Here is a 23106-nt window from a genome sequence, read left to right as displayed (position 1 = left end):
GGAGAGGGAAGGGGTAAGAGATGGAAAGAGAGGGCAGGGGAATGAACGGGAAGGGGAAAGTGCGGAAGGGAAAAAGAAGGAAGGATAAAGGAGCAGCATCAAAGAAGGGGAAGGGGAAGTGAGGAGAAAGGGAAGGTAAGGGAGAAGGAAGGAGAAAGATGGGGGACAGAGGAGAGGAAAGACACTGCAAATGACTGACACCTCTGGATCTCAATGAGTGGGCAGAAACGGAGCTGTTGGTGACGGGAAAGGGAGGAAAGAAGAGGGGATGAGAGGAAAGAAAGGGGATAAAGGAAGGAGGGGAGAGAATGAGAAAGGGAGTGGAAGAAGGGAAGAGGAAGGAAAGAGATGGGAAAAGAGGTGGCAGGGGAAGGAAAGCTCTACATCCTCTGAATGGAGCCTCGAGACTCTCATCATTATTCTAACATTCATCTCTTGTTATAGCTCAGCAGTGAAGAGAGAGAAATGGCAATTTTTGGCCAAGTTAAGTGTACGGAATAAAGCAAGAAGGGCAAGAAGAGCGGGAGTGGAGGAAAGAGGAAGGGAAGAATGTGTGGAAAAATAGAAAGGCGAAAGAAAAAAGGAAAAGATATTAATAGTAGAAATGAACGGAATGGGTGGGAAAAAGAGATGCGAGAAGGGGAGTGAGAAGAGGAAGAGGACAGGAATAGGAAAGTAAAAGATTAGGATGGTGGACGAAGGGGTACAAACCAGTGCAAACAGCAACAAACCTATTGGTCCTTTCGAGGCTGTTTGCTATAGGATGGGTTGTAACTGATGTAGCTGTTTTATGAGTCAATGAAGGAAGGAAGGCGTGTAGACGGAGAGAGGAAATATACGGGAATGGAGAGAGAGAGAGAGAGAGAGAGAGAGAGAGAGAGGGGGACGGATGACTACAGTATGGTTGAGGACTGAAGAGACAGCAATGGAAACAGTTTGTAAATGACTCGTACACCCAGTGGGAATAGAAGGGATGGGAAGGATACGAGTGACAGGGAATGAAAAGGGAGGGGAGAAAGGGAAAAAAGAGAAACAGACATGGGAGGTGGGGAAGGAAAGGGATGACGAAGCGAGGGGGAGGGAAATCAAAAGGAGGGGAAAACAAAGAGGAAGATAATCATTAAAGGAAAAACCTGACAGAAAACATACGAGTTACAATGGCAAACGCGGCAGGGGAGGGAGGAAGAATGTAAAGAGAGGGAAATGGGAAAGTGAAGGGAAAAGACAGGGGGGCAGGAATGGAGAAGGGGAAGGGAAGGTGACGAGGAGGGGGACGGGATAACAGCTGAACGGGGCAAGAGAAAGGCGTGGAAATGGAAGAATGAAAGAAAGGGAAAGGGAGGGGGAGATAAAAAAGGATGAAAAAGGAAACTGAATGAAGGGGATAAGAAAGGGTTGGGGAAAGGATGCGAGGTGAAAGGATAGGGATGGGGAAGGGATGAGAGGAAAAAGGAAAGGGATGGACAAGGGATGGGTGCGGGAAGGAGAGTGTAAATGGCCTGGACATCTTTCTTGAGCGTTTTCTTTCTTTTTTTAATGGAAAAAAAAAAAAAAAAAAAAAAAAAATGCTGGAAGTCGGCAACTGTTCTCTCAAAAAAAAAAAAAAAATAAAAAAAAAAAAAAAATAAAAAAAAAATAAAAGTTCCAATATACATTCACTTCGAGGCGCTGGGACAAATCGCTTTTAAAAGACTGGGGGTTGTAGACATGGGGAAATGTTGAGTACTTGTGTGTCTTATACAGCCATAATATCATGTGGTTGTACAGAAACTGCAGCTCATCCCATCTGCTCCTTTAATTGTGAAAAAGTCTTGGGAGCATGGAGTTGTGCTCTAGGTGTGTGAACGTTCTGCTTTGAACTGACTAAACAAAGACAGCAACCACTGCCCTGTGGGGCACTAAATATGCACCAACAGTTGACTGTGTCATGCTTCTTAGGCAACTAGTCAGTATATTGTAAGAGGAATATCACGGCCAAGCAGACCACAACACCGTTACATTCCACATATGTAGACGTCTTATGCATCTCATACAATAATCTGAATCTCACAGTAAGGTTGAAGTATAACCAAAAACTCTCATCTCGCTGGTAGGCTACCAGTAATCCCTCAATTCTCATATGATTTTAATACAAATAGCATGAGACTAACTGGTGGGAGAGTTTAAGTATGAAGTGCAATGGCCCTTTTAACTGGGGTACACTTTTAGTAGTTCTCCCTCAAATATGTTTTTCTTGCTGTCTGAACATATCACAATATCCTTAAGTGGAAGAAGATGTTGGGATGGTGATGATAATGACTAATGCATTTTGAAAAGTACAGTATTTTCATCATGTTGTTTTTATCATAAGCATAAAACCGGAATATGTTTCATTTAAGCCAGTAATGGGTAAATATACATAAGGAAGATAAAATGGGTCTGTGTTTGATTAACTTGTACCATTTTAAATGCTTTCCATGTTATGTTAACCCCACATCAGATGAATCTACATTTGTCAAGGACTTGTGCGTACCTACTACATACAAAATACATGAGAGCACTGTACTCAAATAATGCACAAAGATAGGGTGCCTGCCTCTGAAAGTATGGCTGAAGGTAATGCAGGAAGGGGAAAACTGATGTAGAATGGAAGAAAAGAAGGAAGCACTACACTGGTATGAAAGAATGAAGTACTGGTTAGGACAATGAATGAGGTATTTAAGGTTACGGTAGCCTGAACACATATTTTCTTTGGCTATCCTATCAGGGGATTAAAAAGAGGGAGCATGAGGTTAAGATGATGATGATGATAATGATAATGAATATATTTAGGATGACATTAATGGTCATTCTCACCTTATGTGTTTCAAGTGAGTAGCCTAAACCTGGCCCTTAGACTCCTGAAACAACAATGGATGATGGATGAATGGATATTGCTGATGATATGATGTATGAATGGGGTCAAGTGATGTTCAAAGCATCACTTTGTACCAACCTAGTGCACTCATCATTGCCCTTCTCCTTGTGGTTCTCCATCTTGGCTATACGTGACCCAAACTGGATTGCTCGCTTGGGTAACAAAGCGGCAGAGAGAAGGCCGAGATGGGCAGCAGCCAACCTCAGCACCAGTTTCTCTCCAACCCCACGCCCCAGGTACAGGTTGGCCTTCACCCACACTGGTATCTGGTTTAGCATCGATACTACGTCCTCATCTAGGTATGGCAGCCTGATGAAAAAGACAGACTGCACTTAATATGCAGCTTCATAGTCTTAAATGTCTCTGTTGGACTGACACATTCAGGCACATACACTATTCAACATTGCTTTGATTAAGGTATAACCAACTCCACAAAGTAAATGGACTGGTGAATCATCATAGCATATGATCAATACAGTGTTTATTTCTACAATTTTACTATTAAGAAGACTTACTTTTCCAAGACAGGAATAAGGGCAAAAGAGGTTACAACATGGTGCAGGGATGTGCTTCAATGATGAGTCTATGACACAATATTCAAATGAAGTGCTACTTATGACTGATGGCTAAGCAAGGTGATTACAGTATTTTTACCATATTAATGATATAGTATAAAATCATTGAATCTTTATGAAAAAAAAGGGATGATGTGGAGTTGTGAAAAACACTGTTAAAGGCATACATAAAAAATCTGACACCTGACAGCACTACAATTTACATCCTGCGAACAACGAAACATGTCATACAAAGATATTCCAGTGACCACATATTTCTTGCAGTTCCTCTACATCATACATTAATGAGATTTTTAAAAATTATATTCATTCACACTGTGTTACTATTAATACAGTACATGTATAGTGTTTTTAAATGCACTTCCTCTACATCATACATTAAAGAGATTTTTAAAAATTATATTTATTCACACTGTTACTATTAATACAGTACTTGTATAGTGTTTTTAATATAGTCATAAGATCACAGCATAAACATTAACTGGCACCAGGCCATTTTTAAACAGTTAAATTACTAACCGTGGAGCTCGGCCATGGTGAGCAAGGATACGATTGTCACGACCAAGGTTCCTGGTATGTATTCGGGCCATTTCTGCCTGCATTTCCTGGAGAAGGGCTGGCCATCCCCCTGCCTGGAAACGACCACGGTGACGAGAATACCCGCCCAGCTGCTCATCGGCCCCTACTCCACACAATACAACCTGAAATCGAAACTGGACATCATAATCATCTTTTTGTCTTTTATATCTGTTGCTCTCGGATGTCTGCCCTGTCCTCTCCTCCATCCTTCTTTCCTTCCAGCTTCTTCTATCTTCCTTTCCTTCATTCTTTCCTCGTCCTTTTGCCTACGGGTGACTTTACACTCCCTCATCTGTCTTTCATTCCTTCATTCTTTCCTCTTCTTTCTGCCTATGGGTGACTCTACACTGAGTGACAAGCCAAATGGTTTCCTGTACACCAGGAAACTATTTACTATGCTGGGTGGTAACCACACAACCAAATTTTGGCACCTGGTGGTTTAGTGGGTAATTATTGTGCTCCACTTGGATTGAGCCGGTGAAGGTTTATATCCAAGGGGTGGTTGAGGTTTATTGCTCATGTAATGCCACTCAGGGATGAGTGAGGTTGGTCACTCTCATCTTAAATGTCAGGACCAACTGCCTAGCCCCGGGCTCCTACGCTCCTCATGGGGCAACGTAGGATTGGATGATGATGATGATGATGATGATGATGATGATGATGATGATGATGATGATGATATCTGTTTTCCATGGATGGCAACGCAGGTTAGGCAGGTTCACCTGATGACACCCCTACACTTTGCCTGTTCTGAAACAGCATTCTAGTAATAGATCTTGATCAGATGATCTAAAAAAGTCATCATACACCACCTAATCCCCATGTCAACTCTGTCGATGGCCTTGCACCTCTATGCTTCTAAAATTTCTCACCCACCAAATCCCAGGGTCCATCCTCTCAACATGGCCTGTTTCAGTTTTCTTTCTCTTTGCTTCTCGATGCTTTCAATTCACAACTGTCTTTTCAGCTCTTCTGAGGATGTCCCATCATCCAGCTTTACTCTACATACCCATCAGATCATTTTCATGTCATTTTATTCCAGCATCACAGTAAGTTCCTCTCTTACACTCCATGTTTCACTGCCATACAGTATGACAATCTCAACACTTTCCCTTTTGTAGACTATGAGAACAGTCAAGATGTCAGGATGGGTAACAATTCTCTTAACTTTTTTCAACCACTACACATCCTTGCAATGGTGCTCTGTTCAGCACCACTCCCTGTACTAATGACAACACTGAGTAGTATTATTTGTCTACAACCTTCACTGACTCATCTCTTATCACCAAAGATCTTACTGGTCAACTTTCAAATGGTCTTGCTGTGCCCCTAAAGCCACTACACCTGAAACTTACTGGTATCCTTAAGCCTCCATGCACTTACTACATCACTTGTAAACCCAGTGTTTGCAAGCAGTACAGAATATACTGTTACTACATACATCCTTTCTACATACGGTACATAGCCAGTTACTCAAATTCATAACTGGTCCAGTGCTACACTCATGAATTTTGGGTTTTGTTTCCTGGTGTTTGAATGAAGACCTTTTGACTCTATACTTCTCTTCACTTTTGGAACTTTTCAACCAGTTCTTCCAAACTCTCTGCCATCAACACAAAATCATCTGCACACTTGAGTTCCCAAGAGCACACATCTCTGAAATCTTGTGTTAATGCTTCCATAGCCATTATGAACAGCATTAGGCTCTGGAATGGTCCTTCATGTAACCCACCCTTAACCTCCCTCTCTCTCTCTCTTTCAGCTGACTGAGATGATACTTGCAACATCAACATCACTGCCATAACCACCCCATCAATCCATCTGTCAGTTTTCACTCTCCTGATTCACCACCTTACCACTTCCCATAGGACTCTGTGAAAAGCTTTTTCCGGGTCTACAGAAACACAATACAGGTACTAAGCCAAGTACAGTATGTCTCCTGCAGTTGTCGAAATATATTAAGAAACATCAGAACAACTGAATGACCTGTATTTGAGCAACTAACAGATATGGTTTACAGACAAACAATCTGATCTTCAAGCAAATGACAAAAATTGGTTTAATATGAACCCTGCTTTCAGTGATGTACTGATTTGGAACTGACCTGTGGGCAGAACTAAGAATATCAGAGATGCATAATTTTATATCAATTCAAAGTAATACTATGTAAATCTGATAACAAAATAACAGTTTTAGGTACATTAGATGTCAATATCTGTGAATCTGAAGTAATTATGGTTTGCTTTTATACATGTGCCAACTGCTCTCACAGGTCAGTAACTGAAATTAATTACAATATGGTAATTGTACTGCACAGCTTCTTTGACCAAGAACTGAATCCGTTGAGAAACTTCTCTCATATAGGCTACATTTCCCACTGTGCAGCATATTTCTACCCTAGTAAACAACTGCTATTGATGCTGAGTCCACAGTCATTGCTGAATTGCATCTCCCATTTTTTTTTTTTTAATCATACTCATACCTTTGTTGTACAGCAACTAGGACTGCTGGTTTACTTCTGTTATCTGCTGTTCATGAAAGAGTGGTGAAGCATGCTTACCTGTATCAAGCACATGAGCTGGTTCTTGTTAGGAATGGTGATTTATGAAATTCTGATGTCTTGTGCTGCCTACTTCTTCCTTCATCTTTATCACTCTTTTTCTGTGCCTGCCCTCTCTATTCCTATTTCTCCTATCTTTCCTCTCACTTTTTATTACTCCTCTTTCCTGAAAAGGAAAGAGAAGTAACATTGAGTGACAAGCCAAATGGTTTCCTGTAAGCCAAATGATTTCCTAGTAACCATATAACCAACCCATATGAGTTCCCTACCAGTCAGCAAGTGGGTTGGCCAAAGGTTAGTGCCCCTCCTCGCAAAACGACCACCAGACAAATGACTGCCCCTTACAGGATTATGGCATCTGGCTATAGACAGACATGTAATAAGAGACACTGTGCTACCATAATCTGAATGCAGTGACAAGGCTAACTGAATATTTCTAAGATGTGAGGCAATGTTTGTGAAATAAATGTGGTGAAATAAGTTAAAGTGTATAAAGCTTGTGAAGCAGCTTTCATCTGTTATGGTGACTTGTAAGATTTCATTGCCATTTAATGTGTAACTGTTAAGCAAATTATACCTTTTACATGATTTAAGACAGGCTTTGTAACCAAAAGATAATGACAGACAAAAGGATATATCAATATCTGTGATGAGTATTCTGAATGAAAGAGTTTACTTGGACACTAGGTGGTGAGTGGGCATGTCCACTATCCACTCACTTGATGTAGTGTTGCCTACTTCTTCCTTCACTTTTAGTATTCTGCTTCTTTGCCTGCTGATCTCTTTTCTTACTTCTATTTTTCCTTACTGTCATTTTTTATTACTCTTTGGTCCACTTTCAATGGCTCTGCACTAACTGACGAGCATAATGGTTTCCTGTAACCCAGGAAACCATTTACAACTGTGGATGGTGACTAGATAATGGAAAAATGGGGTTATGTCGAGCCTACTATAGTGCCCCTGTTAACTGGATAGAAAACACAAAAACAGCATATATCCAGGAGCCAAACCTTCACACTTTTCCCTGCGAGGCATTGTCGACCAGAAGGGAACATTAGTTCACTGCACTGGTCAGCCCTGCAAGGGCAGTTGATTGTCAGCCAGACAGACTGGGGTTGATCGTCAACAACAACAACAACAACCACCACCACTACTACTACTACTACTACTACTACTACTATTACTACTACTACTACTACTACTACTACTACTACTACTACTGTACTACTACTACTTGGACACTATATATGATTTAACAGGACATTCTGGGAAAATAAAAAAATTATGGCGATGGAAGGAAACTAAAGGATGTGTGTCAAGAAGACTCCGCATTAGTACTGTATTTCAAATTTCATACACAAAGAAGCACATACTGTGCATGGTACAGAGAGACTGGAAAGGGTACTGAAAGGAGCCTGATTGATTACCAGTATGTGATAGATGTTGTTGTTGTTGAACTACCCAAGGCTGTCTCATTTGTGCACACCCATCAACTGCAGGAAAACAACTGCTCGTGCTGGGTCATTCCATGCGGTGAATCAATGATCCCAGGTGGCTGACAGCGCCTAGTCACAGCAAGGCGCGGGGATTAAAGTGAAGGTTTGGTTTCTGGATGAACACCACATTTACATCTATCCACTCAGCTAACTAGGGCTCCAGTAGGCTCCTCATCACCAAGTTACAGTATCTGGCTATATGGTTACCACCCAGCATTGGAAATGGTTTCCTGAGTTATAGGAAACCATGTGGCTTGTCACTCAGTGTAGAGCCACCTGCAGTGGAAAGAAGAGTAATGAGCAATGGTAGGAGGGCTGGGAGAAACAGGAATATAGAAGGAATGACACAGAAAAAGAAAGATCGACATGAAGAAAAAAGTTGACAGCATTACATCAAGCAAGTGGATGACGGGTGCCACCATCTACCACCATTTATGTTCTAGATGAAAAATAATACTTGGGAATGTTAATACGATCTATCTATCCATCTATCTATTGCCAGATGCCTCAATCCCGTTTGGGGTGGCCACAAACAAATCGCCTCCAAGTCGCCCTGTCCCCCGCCATTTCACTGCCCTGCTCCCAACTCACACCCCCCTCTCTCATATACCTCTCCACCCCATCCCTCCATCTCATCCTCGGCCTCCCCCTCCCTCTTCCCCCCTCCACCTCACTCACATACACTCTCTTCGTCAGTCTTTCACCCTCCATCCTCTCCACATGGCCAAACCACCTCAGTGTGTTCCTCATAACGCTTCCTATCACATCCACATCCACACCACAACGCTCCTTTATATCCTCATTCGTCAGCCTGTCTCTCCACGTGACTCCACAGGCTCCTCTTAAATAACTCATTTCCACTGCTCTCACTCTTGACTTGTGTCCTTCCAACAATGTCCAAGCTTCACTTCCGTACGTTAGAGTTGGTATCACAATACTGTCATGTAGTAACTTTTTCACTTCCATGCTCACTTCCCTGTTTCTTATCACTGCTTTCAAAGAACCAGCAACCTTTCTTCCCTGCTGTACCCTTTCAAGCACTTCACCCTCCAAACCTCCATCCTTACTCATCACACTACCCAAATACTTAAACGTACTCACATTTTCCCATTCCTCACCATCCAACCTCGCTGTACATTCACTAACTTCACCTCTCTCAAAGACCATCACTTTACTCTTCCCTACATTCACCTTTAGGTTCCGTTTCTTACACACTCTCTCAAACTCATCCACCAAGCCTTGCAGCTCCCCTTCGTCTTCACTCAACAACACAGTATCATCTGCAAACAACAGTACAGGGAGTTTCCAAAAACTATCCTCTCTCACCAGGGCCACTCCAACATCCACTACCCTACCTTGTACCTCTTTTATTACCCCATCCATGTACAGATTGAACAACCATGGAGACATGACACATCCCGGTTTCAAACCAACCTTCAAAGAGAAAAATTCACTTAGTTCACCATCCACACGCACTGCAGCCTTCGCACCATCGTACATACTCTTCACAGCATTCAACAACTTCCCATCTACTACATATATTCTTAACACTTTCCACAATCCTTGTCTATCCACCCTGTCATATGCTTTCTCCAAATCCATGAAAACCACGTACAACTTCTTTCCCTTCTCTAGAAACTTTTCCACTAAAGATCTAAGAATGAATATCTGATCTACACAACCTCTTCCCTTCCTAAAGCCTCCCTGTTCTTCTCCACCTAATTTCTCTGTTCTTTCTCTAACTCTGTCTATAAGTATCCTACCATACACTTTTCCTATTATACTAAGAAGACAAATGCCCCTATGATTACCACACACTTCTTTTTCCCCTTTTCCTTTGTACAAGGGAATAATTATACCTGACTTCCAATCCTCCGGGACTCTACCTTCCTCCCAGGCCAATCTGCACATCTTCCACATCCATTCTACTACTATCTCTCCCCCATGCTTCAGCATTTCACCACACACTCCGTCAATTCCTGGGGCTTTCCCCGATTTAACTTTCTTCATTGCTTCCACAACTTCTATCCTACTGATTTCTTCCTGTCTTCTCACCTCCCTCCTTCTCCCAGCCATTCCCCAGCCACTTATACTCGCATTACTTCCATCCTCTACGTTCAACAATTCCTTAAAGTGTTCTCTCCATCTGCTCACTTTTTCTCCCTTCTCCACTAGTAATCTACCATTTTTATCTTTCACTCCCCTGCTAACTTCACTTCCACCCTGTCTTACTCTTTTCACTTCTCTCCAGAACATTTTCTTACAGTCCCTCCACTTTACACTCAAATTCCTTCCAAATTCCTCATCCACTCTCTTCTTACTCTCTCTTACTAATCTTTTCACCTCTCTCAGCCTTTCCACATATAACTCTCTCTTCCGCCTCTCAACTTCTTCCACGCCCCTATTTCTCATCCATTCATTGTATGCTTTCTTCTTTTGTGCCACAGCCTGTTTCACCTCTTCAGTCCACCAAGCTGTTCCTTGCACCCCCCTCCGTCTTCTCTTCCTTCCACACACCACATCACATGCTGCACATATTTCTTCTGTAAATATCTTACACACATCTTCCACGTCTCCTATCTGCTCCAATTCATATTTGCCCAATCGTTCCTCCACTTCTCTCTTATACTCTGCCTTTTTCTCATCCTCTTGTAACCTTTCCACTCTCCTTGCAACTACTCCTTCCTCTCGTCTTTCCCTTCTTTTATTCCTCCATCTTACTTGCATCTTAATTCTGGCCACCACCAAGTAGTGGTCAGAAAGTCCACTCCCCCAACCTCTATACACTCTTGCATCCTTTACACATCTTCGTATCCTTTCATCCACACACACATACTCAATCATTGCCTTCCTTTCATTCAGTTCACCACCCACCCTTCTCATCACTCGCCATGTATACCTGTGGATCATATTATGCCTGAAGAGGGCAAAAGGATAGTGCAGATGCATGTCTGACTATATGACTATGAAAGGTGAAACTGAGAGAAGCACAGGACAATGGGTGTGACGAGTACAAGAGCAAAAGACTTTGAAAGCAGAAAAGCTGAGAGACATATTTCACTCACCCTTGCTGGTGAAATATAAGGTACTCCAAGAGTTTTGCCATGACCTCTTGATGCAAACCAGAGGGCACAGCCAATACTGTCATCCAGTACAGAGGCCAGGGGATGGACCAGGTGCTTCACTGTTGATACACGTGCTTCATACACCTCCTCGTGGCTCACATTTATCTGGAGAGTATATGTCACACAACTGAGCATGTCTGTATCTATCTAATGTATCTTAACAACTCAATTCATATTCCTCCAGTTTGTTTTCTGTACTTTTCTGACTATTTTCATGGTGGTAAATTACCTTTTCCTAATGAAAAATTTCCCCATTATTATCATCACGTTCCTTAAACCATACCCACAATTATTTGTACCAGCATAATGGAAGAAACTTACTCATCGTACTGAAAGGTGGATTTCTTTCCTCAATTTCCCAACTGGAGGTTAGGGTAGGTTAGGTTAAATTATTAGGTACAGTTAAGCTAAGTTAGGTTGGGTTTTGTTAAACACTCAGGTTAGGACAGTCCCTTCCGTCATTACACTGACGAATCAAATGAGTTGTCACTGCAGAAGAGCTAGAACAAAGGGGAAACAGATTTAACAAGAAACTTTTACCACTCCAGAAATAATCAGGAGGAAGAAGAACTGATTTGGTTAGATGCTTCTACTACTTCAAGCACATTTAAAAAAAAAAAAAAAAAAAAAAAAAAAAAAAAAAAAAGAACGTCACTCTGTGAAGGCCCTACCTCTACGAAATTCCATCTTCTACTTGGTTTTAGTGCGAGTAGTTCCTGCCAACATTGTCGCCCAGATATTCTGTCTGGAACCTCAAAGCTGACTGCTGTAACTGAAGAATCATCTTGTGCCTCCTTCATTTTATGTTTCTTCTTTACTTTAGTAGTTTGTGGAGTTCTTTGTGCAAAAGCAACATTTAGTAAGTCAATACTTTCATTCTCAGGCAAACAAGAATCTAGCAGTAGGGCAATCATGGCAGAATCAAGCCCACCTGAGAACAACACTGCAATCCTAGAATGACAACAATCCTTTTCTGATTCTGTGCAGTCTCGACACTTAAGAGGACACTTGTCTACTCTCCTCTGTATTGAAGTCTGTAGCACTTCCATAACTTTATTCACATCATTTTTCATTGTTTGGTATAGGGACTCTAAGTTACTATTCTCTAGAGAGCTAGGAAGGGATTTCAGGTGTTCTATATCAGATTCTAAAGGAAGAGACATATTTAGAGGTGTCCTTATGCATGACTCAAGTTTCCTACATTCCAGTTTAACACAAGTAGGTAACGATATGAGACTGTCATTTCTAACTGTTGACCAGGCAATTAAATGAATTACAAATCCTGTTATGAGATTTGTCACTGAGAAATCCACATAATAAATCCCATAGGCTGGAATTTCACTGATACCACTTTTCTGATGACACACAGATGACAACATAAACAAAGGCTGTGACTCTGATGGGAACTGCCACAAGAGGCTATGTCTTCCAAACACATCACGACCAAAGTAGAGTCTTTTTATGTCTTGTCTGAAGTAAATGAATGACCAAGGTCCCCTGATGCCAGACAAGAAAGACATCATCTCTTCTTCCTCTGACATGTCTGCTAATTGACTGGAGATGTATTTGGTATCACTCATTCCATCTGGGATCTGGAATAAAAATGAGTGTTGTAAAATTCCACTTGCTATATATCATTCATTCATTCATTGCCAGATGCCATGTATCCCAGACAGGGTGGCCAAGGGCTTAGAGTTAATTGTTTTACAGGGAGGGGCACTAATCCTCCACCAACCCCACATGACACGTAGGGATGCCAACAGCATCTGGTGTTCCCAGGCGGTCACCCATCCAAGTACTAACCAGACCCAACGTTGCTTATATATACAGTACTGTATATAAAAAAAAAGCCACAACTAATTTTCAACACCTACATGGATCATGATATCAACTGGTGTGATGATGCCTTATTTAATTCAATCTACTAGCTCAGGATAATCACCTGATAAAACTATTACAAGTTACCTATGTCTCCTTTAATCCATTCAGCATGACATTTAAGAAGTTATACTTTGGTGACCATTCAATATTTCTGATCAATACAGGTGAGGCCCCATGCAGCTGTTGTTGTTGTTGTTGATGACCTACCCCAATCTGTCTGGCTGAGCAGACCCATCAACCACAAGCAAACAACTGTCCTTGCAGAGCCATTTTGTGCAGTGAACTGGTGTTCCCTTGCAGTTTACAATGCCTCGTCAAAATGAGTTGTGGAGATAAGAGTGGAGGTTTGGTTCCTGGGTGGATGTCACATTTGCATCTCTCCACCCAGTTAAAAGAGGCACCACAGCAGGCTCCATGATATAATTTTATGGTTACCATGCAGTGTTATAAATGGTGTCCTAGCTTACAGGAACCCATCAGACTTGTCATTAAGTACAGAGCCATTTGAAGTGGCTTACTAAAAAGTGACTGGAGGGAAAGGAAGACGCATGATGAAAGGTGGGCAGACATAGAAACTGCATGATAAAAGTAAAGAGGTAGGCAGCACTACATCAAGTAAATGGATAATGGTTGCCACCAACTACCACTGGCCCTTAGCAGTGAAAGGGCTAAAGCTCTGAAGTATGAGGAACAAGCTGTATGCTTTACTACTACAATAAAATATTCAGTGTGGTACAATTACCTTCACCTCCACCACAACAAGAGCTGCCCATGGTTTGTGAAATGTACAAGTTTGGTGTCTGCTGATAGTTCAGTCCAGTACACCAAACAGAATCTATTTGAGTTATGAAGGGCTGACATTTGAGTAGCAAGTCTATGATCATAAATACACTAATAAATGAAAACAGATTAAGAAAATCATTCCTAGTGGTTATGATATTTCTAAGTACTGTAACATTTTAGTAATTTCACTGATTCATGCCATTACTATATCTCACAGTTCAAAACGGGAGTAAAAATAATCCATGACTATTAGAAACATGGAACTTGCAAAGGACTCGTGTAGGACAAAGTTGGGGATAATTCATCACTCTGAATGTCCCTCATCACGGATATCGGTACTGGTACCCACTTAATACAATAACACTTTGAAATCACTGCAGTACATCTGCTTTGCACTCTATACTCTAATGATGAGATGATGACAATGATGATGATGATGATGATGATGATGATGATGAGGATGATGATGATCTCTGTCTACTGTGTTTATATGTTAAACAATTACCTTTAGTATATAACGTAAAATTTATGATAAAATGTCCTATGACTCTTTTTCAATTTCATTTTCCATAAAAAATGATAATTCATGTCAACTGCACTATACTGCATTGTACATGCAGGAGGACCTTCATAGACTGTACATAGTTCGTGTTGCTCTTTGCTTCATTTGGCTGTTATGTGTACAATAATCTACCTGCTTTTATTGGATTCTCAACCAATTCTCGTACCAATGAATTTTCAGTACTTGTAATACCGGGGTGTCCTATACAGTATCTGTCAACCACATAAGACTGGATTCTCTTGTAACGAATGCTTGTGTAACAAGACCTGCCAATACTGTATTAGGTTGATGTCTTAATTTTGTTCTCATTATCTACAGATAATATTATACAGATTTGGAATGACCTATCAAGCTGAAGGTATTAATGAAGGCTAGCCATATTTAACCCCTCTAGTTTGGAAAGTTTCTCTAGAGCAAAGCAAAACCGTTTTAGTGTACAAAGTGCAAATACAAAATATCTGTACATAATACACCATACATCACAGCAAATAAAATGAATAAATTCATTCCTTCACTGTTGTGATAACTTTTCTGTTTATTTTTACTTCCACCTTACCTTATTATTTAGATGCTGATGCTGATGCTGATGCTGATGCTGATGAAGACAAAGATGCAAATGACAACAAAGATGATCATCCTACCTGGTATCCTGACAATATATCACCATTCCACAGCAAGAAGTTGCCATGGTTATCAACAAGTGGCTGGTGTTGTGGCACTGCTCCCTGTAGCCATAGCACACACCCTACACCCACACCACATACCTGTTACACCACACACAACTTTAACATTCTCAAGACATTATCTATTAACTGAATTAAACATGGGATATGGCATAAAAAACATAAAGGATAATATAAAATTGATACTAATCTTGATGGGAAGCAAGGACCTGTGCAAAAAACAAAGGTTATGGGTATACAGTAGCTACTTGATAAATGTTATGAGATACAGATGTTTTGAAATATAACCCATAACAAATACGGTAAGCATTAATGACAACACTGAGGCATAAGAACACTTGCTAAGTATATAAGTTATAAAATACACATTACACATGAGAATGAAAAATTCCTCTTTTTATTTTTCCATAACTGAACAAAGTAATCAGAGTTAATTTGATGAAGATGATGAACTACAAAAGTTAAGGCAAAACATTGTTAAAGTACAGTATAGCAAAGTAAATGTATATGTACAGTATGCAGGCACATGAGAATAACTCTCCTAGAATCTTGCCCTGTAACTTTGCTATATTGACCAGCTTGACCCTACTGAACAACTATGCTTTATTTTGAACCTGGTAATTTTGTTTTATCTGTTTTGCTGTTCACTACTGACTGAACATATATAATAGCCTATTTATCTAGATCGTACATGTATAAATGTACACAGTATTAAGTCATACAAAACTGAAACAAAACTGTGAATATGCATATTTCTGTTTAATATGCACAAAGCAAAGATTTAGTGTACACTGACCCTTGATTCAATAGCTTGATCCGACTGAACAACTTTGTTTTATACTGAACCAGGTAATTTTGTTTTTTCTGCTTTGCTGTTCACTACTGACTGAAAATAAATAATTGCCTATTTATCTAGATAGTACATGTATAAAGGTACACAGTATTAAGTCACACAAAACTGAAACAAAACTGTGAATATGCATATTTCTGTTTAGTATGCACAAAGCAAAGATTTAGTGTACAATGAACCTAGATTCAATATAGCTGACCCTACCAAACGTACACTGTAACGAACTTTCGGATATACTGTCAGCCTCGTCCTCCAACTGGTTCAATATAGTAATGGTTCACTGTAGAGAAATTTCATAAAACACAAGATCTAAAACCTATTGCTGTGACCCAAATAAAATAATACTGTACTGACTTCATCATTAAGGCTGATGTACTCTTTCCTCCCTGCATCTGGTCCTCGCTGCCTCAGCAAGTCCCAGTCTACTTCAACCTGTAAGCAACACCTTACTGTGAGGCTAAATATCTGGATATATTTACTCATCTAAAAAATCAATCACACTGCACCATTAATTTTACTATACTAAGACATTCGTCGTAGTGTATCGTTTAATAAAGCTCCAACGTGCTTGCCTGTATCGGCCTTGGCCACCTGATGGCAGCTCTCCAAACTGCTCAATCTCTGGCAGCCTCCCTATTCAGTCCCCTACCACTGAGGTCATACTCTTTGACCTCGTCCCAGATCTTTTTTTGGTCTGCCTCTTGCAACCCTACCCAAACATGCACACTCCTCACATTCTACATCCAAGTGTTATCCTCCATCCTCTTCATACACCCAAACCATCTCACTCTGTCCCTCCTCATCACAGCACCAATACACTACAGTCCCATCGTTCCTCAATCGTAAACCTAGTCTCTCCAGGCCTCACATTCAAGGATGCACTACACATCCATCTAATAAATGTCATTTCTCTACGTCTGAGCCTATGATTATTCTCGTCCTATACTATCCAGGTCTCACTATCATAAAGCATTGCACTCCTGACACACGCCACATACAAAGATCTCTTAGCTTGGAGGGAGAGCCCTCTCAATGTCTGGAGTCGCAACAGCTCCCTGAACTTCCTCCAACCACTCCTTACACTAGCCACAGAGCTAGTTCTAGGCCCATTTGCAGCATATAACATGTCCCTCAAATAACAAAACTCTTCCACACACTCGAGAGACTCACCAGCGAGATCAATCTTTCCACACCTGACAATCTCTGTATGCAACACACCACACACAAAAAATCAACATTATCTCACAGTCTACCTTTAATACCATACATCTCTTATGCAACCACTTATCACAAGTACTGCACAAGATGGAGTTACTTCCAACACCTTTGTGGTAAACTGCACAGAGCCACTCTTCCTCTATGTTGACAGTACTGCCATTCGTTTCTTTTCTCTCTCGTTTTTGAAGGCTCCAACATGTTCGCATGCGTCAGCCTTGGTCACCTAATGGAGGCTCTCCATACTGCTCATTCTCTGGCAGCATCCCTATTTTTTTTTTTTTTTTTTTTTTATGTGAGGAAGAAGGAACCAAAGGCCATGAGCCTGCAGTAACAGTTCCCTCCAAGAGAAAAACAAAATACAATAGAGAGCCAAATTCAAGATCCGATCATTTTGAGATGCCTGGACACACTGCGTTTGAAAGACTGGAGATCATAGGCAGCAGGAAATACAGACAGAGGGAGACAGTTCCAGAGCTGACCTGTTGCATAAATGAAAGACTGGAAGTAACAGTTAACTCTTGCATTAGAGAGTTGGACAGAAAAGGGATGAGAGTTTGCTGCCAGACGGGTGCTACGCGCCCATCGTAGAGGTGGAGGAATGCAAGCAGACAGTTCAGAGGAGGAGTGACCATTAAAGTAGCAATAGAAAAGAGATAAAGATGCAACAGTGCGGCGAAGAGACAGAGGTTGAAGGGAGTCAGTAACAGGAGGAGAGTTAATGAGACGAAAAGCCTTTGACTCCACCCTATTGAGAAGAGCTGTACGTGGGGAGCCTCCCCACACATGAGAGTTGTACTCCACACAGGGGCGGATAAAACCCCTGTATAGAGTCAACAGTTGTGCAGGGGTAAAGAAAGAGCGGAGTCGGCTTAGCACACCCAATCTCTTGGAAGCAGATTTTACAAGAGATGTAATATGATCTTTCCAAGATAAGTCCCGAGTAAATGAAACCCCAAGCACGTTCAAGGATGATGCAGGATTAAGCTGAATATTATTAAACATTAGTGGGTATACCTGTGGAAGATTTTGTCGGGTTGATAGGTGTAAGAACTGAGTCTTAGATGCATTAAAGACAACCATATTATTTTACCCCAGTCAGAGATACGAGCCAAGTCAGACATTAGGTGTGCCATAGCCTCATCCCTTGTTTGTTGAAGTAACTGTTGAGATGGGCGTTGCGGGAACCGAATGGAAAGGTGAAGGGTGGAGTCATCAGCGTATGAGTGAATAGGGTTAGATGTACAGCTTAGAAGATCATTGATGAATAAAAGGAAGAGAGTTGGTGATAGGACAGGGCCCTGAGGAACACCACTGTTGATAGATCTAGGAGAAGAATGATGGCCGTCTACAACAGCGGCTATAGAACGACCAGAAAGGAAGCAAGCGATGAATGCCAGACTCGATCGAAAGCCTTTGAGATGTCAAGTGCAATGGCAAAGCTTTCGCCAAAGTCCCGAAAGGAGGATGACCAGGAGTCTGAAAGGTAGGAGAAGATCGCCAGTGGAGCGTCCCTGACGGAACCCATACTGACGATCGGAAAGAAGGTTGTGATAGGAAAGATGCCTTAAAATTTTTCTATTAAGATTTGACTCGAAAACTTTTGAAATACAGGACGTTAAAGCAATTGGACGATAGTTGGAGGGTTGGGAGTGGTCACCCTTCTTTGGGACTGGCTGAATGAGAGCAAACTTCCAGCAAGAAGGAAAGGTACAAGTTGACAGACAAAGGCGAAAGAGTTTGCCTAGGCAGGGTGTAAGCACAGAAGCACAGTTCTTGAGAACAAAAGGAGGGACCCCATCAGGCCCATATGCCTTGTTAGTACTGAGGCCAGTGATGGCAGAAAATACATCAACTGAAGAAATTTTAATGTCAGCCATGAGGAAGTCAGAGGGGGGAAGTGATAGAGGAACAGCACCGGAATCGTCTAAGGTGGAATTGGAGGAGAAAGTCTGTGCGATGAGATCTGCTTTATCAGTAGAAGAAATAGCTACAGAACCATCAGAGTAGAAAAGAGGAGGGCAGGATGATGAGGTAAAGTTGTTAGAAAGATTTTTGGCAAGGTGCCAGAAGGAGCGGGAAGAATTCGAGTTGGAGAGTTGAGAGCATTTAGTATGGATGAAATTATTTTTAGTAGAGCGAAGAACAGACTTAGCACGATTCCGGGCAGAAACGTAAAGATGATGTGATTCAGGGGTGGGTTGGCTCCGGTACCTTTTGTAGGCCTTCTCCTTGTTGCGGACAGCATTAGAACAAGCGTGATTAAACCAAGGCTTTCTTGCGTTAGTCAAAGGATATGAGAATGGAATGTATGTTTCCATGCCCGATAGAATAACCTCCGTAATGCGCAAGGCACACTCAGATGGCTCACGGCCATGGAAGCAATAATCATTCCAGGGAAAATCAAAGAAGTACTGCCTGAGGGCCTCCCAGTCCGCGGCTCCAAAATGCCACAGATGACGTTTCCCTGGAGGGTCCACAGGCCGTACCGGAGTGATAGGACAGGTTAAGGTAATAAGGTTATGATCGGAGGAGCCCAACGGAGAGAAAAGATTAACAGAGTAAGCAGAAGGATTAGTTGTGAGGAAGAGGTCAAGTATGTTGGAGCTCTCTCCAAGGCGGTCAGGGATACGGGTAGGGTGCTGTACAAGCTGCTCTAGGTCATTAAGGATAGAAAAGATGTAGGCTTGTTCACCAGGTGGATCCGTGAAAGGAGAGGAGAGCCAAAGGTGGTGGTGAACATTGAAATCCCCAAGAATGGAGATTTCAGAGAAAGGAGAAATGGACAGAATGTGTTCCATCGTAGAAGTAAGATAGTCGAAGAATTTTTGATGGTAGAATTAGGGGATAAGTAAACAGCACAGCATAGTCCCTTATCCCTAAGGTCACTCAGTGACCTCGTCCAAGGTCTTTTTCAGTCTACCTCTCCCCACCCTACCCCCAACATAAACACTTCTCTTCATCCCCCAGTCTCTCCACGTGCCAAAAACAGCTCAATCCACCTCTCTTCATTACACCATACTCCAGTCCCATCCTACCTTTCAATTCTTCCATTGTAAACCTGGGCCCCCCAGGCCTCACACTCAGGGACACACTGCACATTCACCTAATCATTGCCATTTCTGTATGTTTGAGCCTGTGAATATCCTCTTCCTTTACTGACCAGGTTTCACTACCATACAACACCACACATCCAACACATGCCACACACAAAGATCCCCCAGCACAGAGGGAGAGCTCCCCCCAATGTGAGGAGAGGCAACAGCTCCCCGAACTTCTTCCAACCACTCCTTGCTCTATACACAGAGCCAGCTCCAGCCCCAACTCCAGTACATAACACGTCTCTCAAACAACAAAATACCTCCACACACTCTAGAGACCCCCCAGCAAACTTAATCTCCCCATGCCCGGCAACCTCAATAATGCTCCCCCCGACATACTGCATACACGAAACCAGCGCCATCCCACAGCCCGCTCCCAACACCACCACATCTCCCATGCACCCACTTATCACAAACACTGCACATGATGGAACCATCCCCCATGCCCCCATGGCAAACCGCACATGGCCACTCCCTCCTCTTCCTCGACAGTACTGCCCCTAGCCCTAGATACCATCACTTTCATTTTATCTGCATTTACTCTAAAGCCCTTGTGCCCCATACCATCTCTCCATTTCCTAAATCTTTCCTCCATCTCCCTTTCATTCTCTGCAAGCAACACCAAATCACCAGCATATAACATCTCCCATGGGAGTCCATTTCTGAAGTTACTGTATATGAAAGGGGCTTCAAGTACTGTAATAAACAACATGGGGCTCAAGATTGACCCCTGATGCACACCAATATTGATGGAAAACTCATCACTCAAATTTCCATTCACCTTCAACTGGGTGTGAGCACTCACATACATGGCCACAACCACCCTATCCAGCCACTCCACGATCCCAAGCTTTCTCATTGCCCACTTCACCAACTCTCTAGGGACTCTGGCAAAGGCCTTCTCCAAATCAACAAAAACAAAGTACTGTTCCCTTTTTCTTCCTATATATTTTTCCTGAAGCTGCCATCAATCCTAGACATCATCACTTTTGTTTTATTCATATTTACTTTCAAACCCCTAGTGCCCTATTTCATATCTCCATTTCCTGAATCCTTCCTCCACCTCCTTTTCATTCTCTGCAATCAACACCAAGTCATCAGCATACATCTTTAATGGGAGTCCATTTCTGAAGTCACGTAAGAGAGCTTCAAGCACCACAAAGAGCTCAAGACTGGCCCCTGATGCGAACCAACATTCATGGAAAATTCATCACTCAAATCTCTGTTCACTCTTATCTGGGTGCAAGCACCCACATACATGGCCATAACCACTTTAACCAGCCACTCCTTGATCCCAAGCTTTCTCACTGCCCACTTCACCACCTCCCAAGGGCCTCTGTCAAGGACCTTCTCCAAGCAACAAAAACAAAGTACAGATTACTTTTCTTTCCTATATATTTTTCCTGAAGCTGGAGGACAATGAATATGGCATCAGTGGTCCCACTGCTTGGCATAAACTCAACTTGCATCTGATCAATACAGTATTCACTCTTTCCCTAATCATACCTTCTAGGACTCTCTCCATTACCTTCATTATCTGGTCAAAAAGTTTTATGCCTCTATAATTTCCTACTTCCAGGCATCACCCTTCCCCACATACACACTGATAATCACACTCGTCAGTCAATCATCTGGGACAACATACTCATATATATACAGGTCTCCCTCATTTTACGCTGTATCGTTTTAAGATATTTCGCATTTATGATCCTTATTCTTTAGTACCAAGTGTTCATTTTACAACTGAGCTCCCTCGCATTTACGACTGGACATGTGGAAATCCCATGCTCACAGGCAGATCAGCTGAGAGTTGCATGGCATACCCGCCCAAACCTCCACCTCCACCACCTCTCATTCTCCTGATCATGCACCCCTGCCACCCAAACCTCCACCACCCCTGCTTCCTCCCTCTCCACCTCTTGTGTTGATGAGTGATGGGCTTTGGCCTAGGATGTCTCCTAGCATCGGAGGAGACATTAAGGCATTACGTCCTCCAGCCTCGGGGGGGACCTACTAAGGGTGGACGGAGCTACAGTACAGTAGGAGGGTACACAACAGTACATTACAGTACAGTACAGCTGTATTTCATGTTGTTTTTGCTGTTTCATGTCTTTATGTTTGCAAATGTACATACATATGTGATTCAGATGCACTAAAATACATAAAACACCATCATTATTATTGCATATTAGATCACCTGTATGGGTCTTGGGTTCCTTATACATGAGTCCAGGAACGCATCCCTATTTTTCCCATTAAACCTTAATTTCGCTTTACGATATTTCGGTGTACGATTGCCTTTCTAGGAACGCGTACCAATTGTAAAACGAGGGAGACCTGTATGTATATATCAAAGCAGTAACTAACCTCACTCCTATATCTCCTGAGGCCTTCAGCATTCAGCAATCAACCCATACACACCTGCTGCTTCCCCAACTGCATCCTGTCTATTACCCAGCTCACAGTAGCAGCATCAATCAAAGGTCAAGGGTCAAACACTACATCTGCTGACAAACCTTCCTTGTTCCTGTCAAACTCCTCATTCAGTAACCAGTTAAGCAGTAATGCTCTCTCGAGGCATCTTTAATATCCTCACTGTCCATTACTACTTTTCCCTCATCATTCTTCATACATTGCTTACCTAGGATATCCCTGTTTTTCCTCGTCATCTGATTTGCCACCTGAAATACCATATTCTTTTTTTCCGTGGTATTTAGGTTATACATTAAAAGTCTCAGACACTCTGATTTTGTGCTATATACTTCTTTTCTAGCCCCCCCCACCTTTCCATTCCCAGAAA

At 42.0% G+C, this 23106-nt stretch overlaps 1 protein-coding gene across 1 annotated transcript in view; it reads right to left on the bottom strand.

Moving 5' to 3' along the window:
- Positions 1-2916: 2916 nt before the first annotated feature.
- Positions 2917-23106, bottom strand: part of LOC145408608 (asparagine synthetase domain-containing protein 1) — a 31451-nt gene continuing 11261 nt past the window's right edge. The window contains exons 3-8 of the mRNA XM_080279296.1: positions 16345-16422; positions 15099-15221; positions 11903-12823; positions 11172-11336; positions 3991-4172; positions 2917-3205 (exon numbers count right to left, since the gene is read on the bottom strand). Of these exons, the coding sequence (XP_080135422.1) occupies positions 2941-3205; positions 3991-4172; positions 11172-11336; positions 11903-12823; positions 15099-15221; positions 16345-16422 (1734 nt within the window). The 3' untranslated portion in view covers positions 2917-2940. The remainder of the gene's footprint in view (positions 3206-3990; positions 4173-11171; positions 11337-11902; positions 12824-15098; positions 15222-16344; positions 16423-23106) is intronic.

This window comes from Coenobita brevimanus, chromosome 78, assembly GCF_032717465.1.
Source record: "Coenobita brevimanus isolate Jiangsu-jjx chromosome 78, ASM3271746v2, whole genome shotgun sequence".
Lineage (NCBI taxonomy): Eukaryota > Metazoa > Arthropoda > Malacostraca > Decapoda > Coenobitidae > Coenobita > Coenobita brevimanus.
This window is presented reverse-complemented; position numbering and strand designations above follow the sequence as displayed.